Source organism: Schistosoma mansoni, assembly GCF_000237925.1.
Source record: "Schistosoma mansoni, WGS project CABG00000000 data, supercontig 0178, strain Puerto Rico, whole genome shotgun sequence".
Lineage (NCBI taxonomy): Eukaryota > Metazoa > Platyhelminthes > Trematoda > Strigeidida > Schistosomatidae > Schistosoma > Schistosoma mansoni.
In genome coordinates, this window is record NW_017386062.1 from 11,528 (window position 1) to 17,178 (window position 5,651).

The 5,651-nt window shown below is 40.2% G+C and overlaps 1 protein-coding gene across 1 annotated transcript; it reads left to right on the forward strand.

Moving 5' to 3' along the window:
- Window positions 1–3,238: 3,238 nt before the first annotated feature.
- On the forward strand, window positions 3,239–3,481 carry Smp_204940 (unnamed protein product; the record flags this gene model as incomplete). The annotated part of the gene is made up of 1 exon (XM_018795553.1): window positions 3,239–3,481. One exon carries the CDS (start codon window positions 3,239–3,241, stop codon window positions 3,479–3,481), a length of 243 nt encoding a protein of 80 aa, XP_018646945.1.
- Between the last annotated feature and the right edge of the window lie 2,170 nt (window positions 3,482–5,651).

Here is a 5,651-nt window from a genome sequence, read left to right on the forward strand (position 1 = left end):
AAAGAACAAGATGATACGGTTAGCTCATGCGCCCCAGTGCAATGTATAAAACAAGCAGCCGGATAAGACACAGCCTCTTGATCATTCTTAATAGATTTCATATTGACTCGCCAAACGTTTGTTATATGCCATGCTCAGGTAAGTGTGATTGTGATCCTAGTCCTTGGCTTTCGTGCCGTTATCAACAACTATTTGTCAGCCCAAGCAAGACCAATCGTCTGGAAAGCAAATTTACAGGAAACTATGCACTCAGTATCGTCGGTAGATAAGACAATAGAATCAGAATCTCATACAGTAACAGCCTGGGATGTATCCAGGAATTTTTCACACTAAATGTACTGCACATCAATCGAACTACACCAAGAGTCTGAAAAACTCACCATCATGGTTCGATAAAAATATTCGTACCCCCTACCGTAAGAGAAGAATGTGGGAGAGATTTAGGTTACTGGGCACTGCAGAGACAAAATGTTAATACCGAGAAGTTTGAAATATTTGTGCCTTGACCTACCGCAACTCAAAAAGATTGTGTGACGAAAAGCTTGTTAAGGGGTCCATATAATACCTTAAACAATGAGAAGATTTAGTAATCTAGCATTACACATAGACCGTAGTACTGCATCAGTAATGGAGGATGATTATGGTAAGTCCCAGGAATCCATAAATTACTTTAGCAATATATATACCATAGAGATGCCCTTCCACTCAGTTTATACAGACTCCTCACACACTGGATACTGTAACCATTAAATAACTCAATGTCTTTGGTCTGCTGAATAACACTGATATAGGCAAATCTACGGAACCCAATGAAATGCATATTGGGTTACTAAAGGCGTTAGCGAGTCCTGTCGCAAACACCTTAAGCGTTTGTAACCGAGAGCAGATTGTCAAAATACCGGAACAACGCCTTGTAAGTCCTATCTGCAAAGCAGGTACGGAGCACAAATCTGAGAATCATCGACCCTAACTAAAGTGGTTATTAAAAATTTAGAAATGATTATTCGGAAGTTGTTCAAGTATCTAGACCAAAACCGTATTCCTCCCCGAAAAGTAGAAGGGTTTAAGGAAAGGTTGTTCATGTTCCACAAACCTGTTAGTAGCCCGTGAAGCTTGATATGTTCTTAAACATCAAAAGTCACCTGTAGATGTAGCCTACGTGGACTTTAGCAGGGCTTTCAACAAACTTCCTCATAAACGACTGTTATGTAGGTTAAATAATATTGAGATTGGGGGCAATTAATTAATGTGGGTAAAAGACTTTCTAGTTATGTATCAGTAAAGAGTACTGATGAATTCGAAGTCTTCTAGTTGGGAAACTGTGCTCAGTGGAGTGCTTCAGAGTGCACTTTCGGGGCCAGTATTATTCCTCCTGATTGTAAACGATCTTCTTAGTCTCCTATCGTCGGTCTTGTTACATGTTGATGAGGTCAATATATGAAGAGCGATAAGAAGTTAAGGTGATAGTTTAGAGCTTCATAATGATCTGGAGAAATTATCTGGATGGTCTTTAACTTGGCAGGTGTCGAAAAACGCTCCCAAATACATTGTGATACAAGTTAGTCACCAAGGTACATATATATACACGGTGAATAAAAGTGAGTTACTCGTTGTCTGGACTCACGATTACCTGGGAATCATTATGAGCCAGGACTTGAAAACTACTACACACCGCCATGCGATAGCCGCCAAAGCTTTTAGAACCCTATGGTCACTACGGAGAGCTTTTATCCACTTCAATGCATAAACCTTTTCGAATATGTATACAGTATTTGTCTTAGACCAGAGTGTTGCACAATAGCATGTAGCTACTGCTTAAAAAGAGAAAATGCGCTGTTGGAAAAGAATCAGAGAACCACAACTAAGCTGGTCACTGGAATAGCAAAACTCCCGTATGATGTTCGACGGGGTAAACTAAACCTATTTCCCTTGTTATATAGAGCAAATAGGAGTGACTTGGTCACAGTGCACATCACTAATGTAGACGATTTGTGTCTAATGATTGTGGGCCTATTCGAGTTAGATGGAAATGGTGTGACCAACAGCTAACTTTGAAGTCACACTTCATAGTCAGCATCTAACATGGATTACCCTTTCGTCGTATCAAAGTACTATGGCTGCCTTGAAAACCGTATAACACAAAGGACGTCATTACAGAGATATATCAGTAAGAGCAAGTAGAAGGAAGAGAGTGCAACCATCACCACATGGGGCAGTTCATGGAGCGTGATTAATTGATGCGCGTTAGTTTTCCTAGAACTTGACAACGTTGTAGAACATCAACGTTGATGTTCTATGTCGAAATGATTGGGGGCCTACTAGAGTTAGACGAGAATGGTGACGAACCAACTAACGCTGAAGTCAACCTCGCGACCAGCCCTTACGTGGATTGAACCATCGACGCATCAAAGGATCATGGACGCTATGGAGACTGTACAACACAAAAGACGTTATTACAAGAATATATTAGTTAAGGTACAACCACGAAATTACAGAAGTGAAAGAACAACCACTGCCGCGTGGGCCAGTCCATGGCGTGTAATTGATTGATGCGCGTTGACTATCCTTGACCTTGACAGGGACCAATGATCTGTTCGATATTCAGTGACCCTACAATACTCCCCCACCAGATTCAACGGCCGTTTGAATCGATACCAAACATGTTGGGAGTAGTCGCGCGCCGGAGGTTGCCAGACGATTAACATGAATCCTCCGGGTATTGCTGAGCTGTAAGAGAAACGGAAAAGAGGCTGCAGAAACTGATCGGGAAACAACGAGTAATAACATGTAACAAGGACGTTGGTTGAATGTTAAGCGATCAACCATAGAAATAATAGAAAAAGAAACATTTTGGAGTTTTATCAAGTAGCGTTGAAAAATATAGCTATGACAAGTGGTTGAGTTCCTCAGATGAGAAACGTTAAGTTTGCCGCAAGAGTAGTGATGTCACAGTGATAGTACGATAAGTGTATTATCAATCGATGCCAATACTTGTACTGCTATCGGTTCAGAGTAGAAAGTCAGTAAGTGTCGTTGGAAAACTGTTCGTAAGCGTCGATTTCTAGTTATATCTATATTTAACAGACTAACTGTAAGTACAAAAGTATAACCGTGAAGATAAATCGTGGTTTCCTTGTGCGAAGCTTCTGATCAACTTGCAGTCAGTTTGGAAAAACTGATAACTGCTGTGAAAATCAATAAGGGTCGAAGAATACAGAGCGAGGGCGAAGGTGGCACGATGAAGTCTCTAAAAGATGATAAACGGTGGGTGCTGCACATGTGTTTGATGAGTGAACCGAAAAATGTCGAAAAGAACATAAGAAACCAAGAGTGTCACTCTGGACTCATGTCAATGATATCGGTGAAAAATGCTGTCAGTGTCGGGGTCGAGATGACAATATCGTTGTCAGTTTGCAGGAGATGCGCTCGACTGCGTAAACCGATGATTCGCGTGAATGAGTGTCGTCAAACCACCAATTGAACTGGACAGGCTTTAGATCGTCGAGTAGTTGAACAGCCGATTGATGTACCGAAATCGTCTATTAGATAACAGCCACGCGGAAACAATACTTCATAAGATGAAAAAATACGACGTCGAATTTGAGTAACTACAATAGTCCGGATGTGTTGTTACGTCACATCGAAGTAACATCCTTTCGTATACTGATAATTGTACTGAACGTTCGTTTGGGCATCGTTAATATAGCAATTGGATGTGTAATAGCAAACATGTACGAAGACTATCGTGATGTTCGTGGAGAATTTCAGAGGTCGTTTAGATATTTTCCAAACCCGTATTGCATGTGAATGAGCCGAAGACAGAATTAAAGTGACCTTCGTGCAATAAGGAAATCGAGCCATGATTTACCGTGTGAGATAACAGCAAATACAAAGCGCATAGTAAACATTAATTTAAATGGTAACCACCAATGTAACTAAAGTTTAGGTTTAGATAACGTGATCGTTTCGTAAAAAAAATATTATCTAGCGCTAAGTGACATCAAGTACGACGAAGTGTCTCATTAGGACATAGACTAAGATTGTTCGTGTACATGAAATACGTTTTTTCGGAATATGTTGACTTACGAGTCATAAATGTACATAGTTTCGACTAAAATTTGACGGCAGTGACAGAATGTATGACTACTCGAAGTGAAAGTAGCCGCGAAATGTTATTAGACATCATAAACATTATACGAAATTAACTAACTCAATTATGAAACTCGCCTGGGTTACTCTTGCTCCCAAGTAATTGAAATTTGTTGATCGAATTCGTAGATTAACGAAGCGTTGTAGACTGAATTGATATACGTCCAAATTTAATTTGAGCCAAACACGTAGCATTGCCTGGCGAAACAGTCTAAACAAGATCTAACATTGCAGGAAATTTATAGTTCAAACTCACCGTAAATTTGTAGCATTCGTATCTTCTAATTCGCCATGGAACTCAGCAATTGGAAACTAGGCAGGCAGTGGTTAAAAAAGTAAAATATTGTAGTAGATAGTTTCTGATAGTAGTTAGTTGGTAGTGATTAAGCAGAAAGATGAATTTATAATCGACAGTTTATCCTGTACTGGTTATACAAGTGGATAAGTTGCAAACAGATATGCGTTCGTGTTGCCTTAAGGCTATACTTACGAGTGGTTGATATTTTAACAGACATATTACACAGGAGCATTTACATGCTGCTAATGCTTGTTAAAGAACCATGATAGTCGATTATAGCCGTAGTTGATTGGTTAGTTCTATCGATTGAACTAATTATTTCAGTTGAAATACTAATCAACAAGGATATGAAGCAACGAATGTTCGGAGCAACTGATTAACATAGGAGACGTAAAAAGGAAAAATAATAAGTATAGAGTACAATAGAAAAAATCGTAGTGATAGGTTGCGTTATTCGAAGTCTTGCTCACCAGTGTAGAACATCAACGTTGATGTTCTATGTCGAAATGATTGGGGGCCTACTAGAGTTAGACGAGAATGGTGACGAACCAACTAACGCTGAAGTCAACCTCGCGACCAGCCCTTACGTGGATTGAACCATCGACGCATCAAAGGATCATGGACGCTATGGAGACTGTACAACACAAAAGACGTTATTACAAGAATATATTAGTTAAGGTACAACCACGAAATTACAGAAGTGAAAGAACAACCACTGCCGCGTGGGCCAGTCCATGGAGTACGATTTATTTGTGCGCGTTGACTATCCTTGACCTTGACAGGGACCAATGATCTGTTCGATATTCAGTGACCCTACAAGGTTCGGTGAACTGTTCGACATCCAGTGACCTAAGTGCCGGATGATTTGGCTAGGGCCCGGTGACATTTCACTAACCCTACAACAGTTCTAAACTACTTGATAATAAGTTTGCATCAGATATGTCCTCATTCTTCCTGTTTTAAAAACATGGAATTCACGAGGACACTCTAAGAATGTTCACAAGCCCGGAACAAATTACTTATCGTCTGACTGTCGAGTCATCAACGAATGGAACTCGTTACCTCAATATGTGGTTGAATCTCCATCAGTGGACGCTCTAAAATAGATGTTGGATTAGCTGAGAGACCATCAGTGCCCAAGACTAGCATAAGCCACCCAGTCTCCTGTCCTTTCTCGTCTGAAACTTAGTTAGGCCGTTCAAGG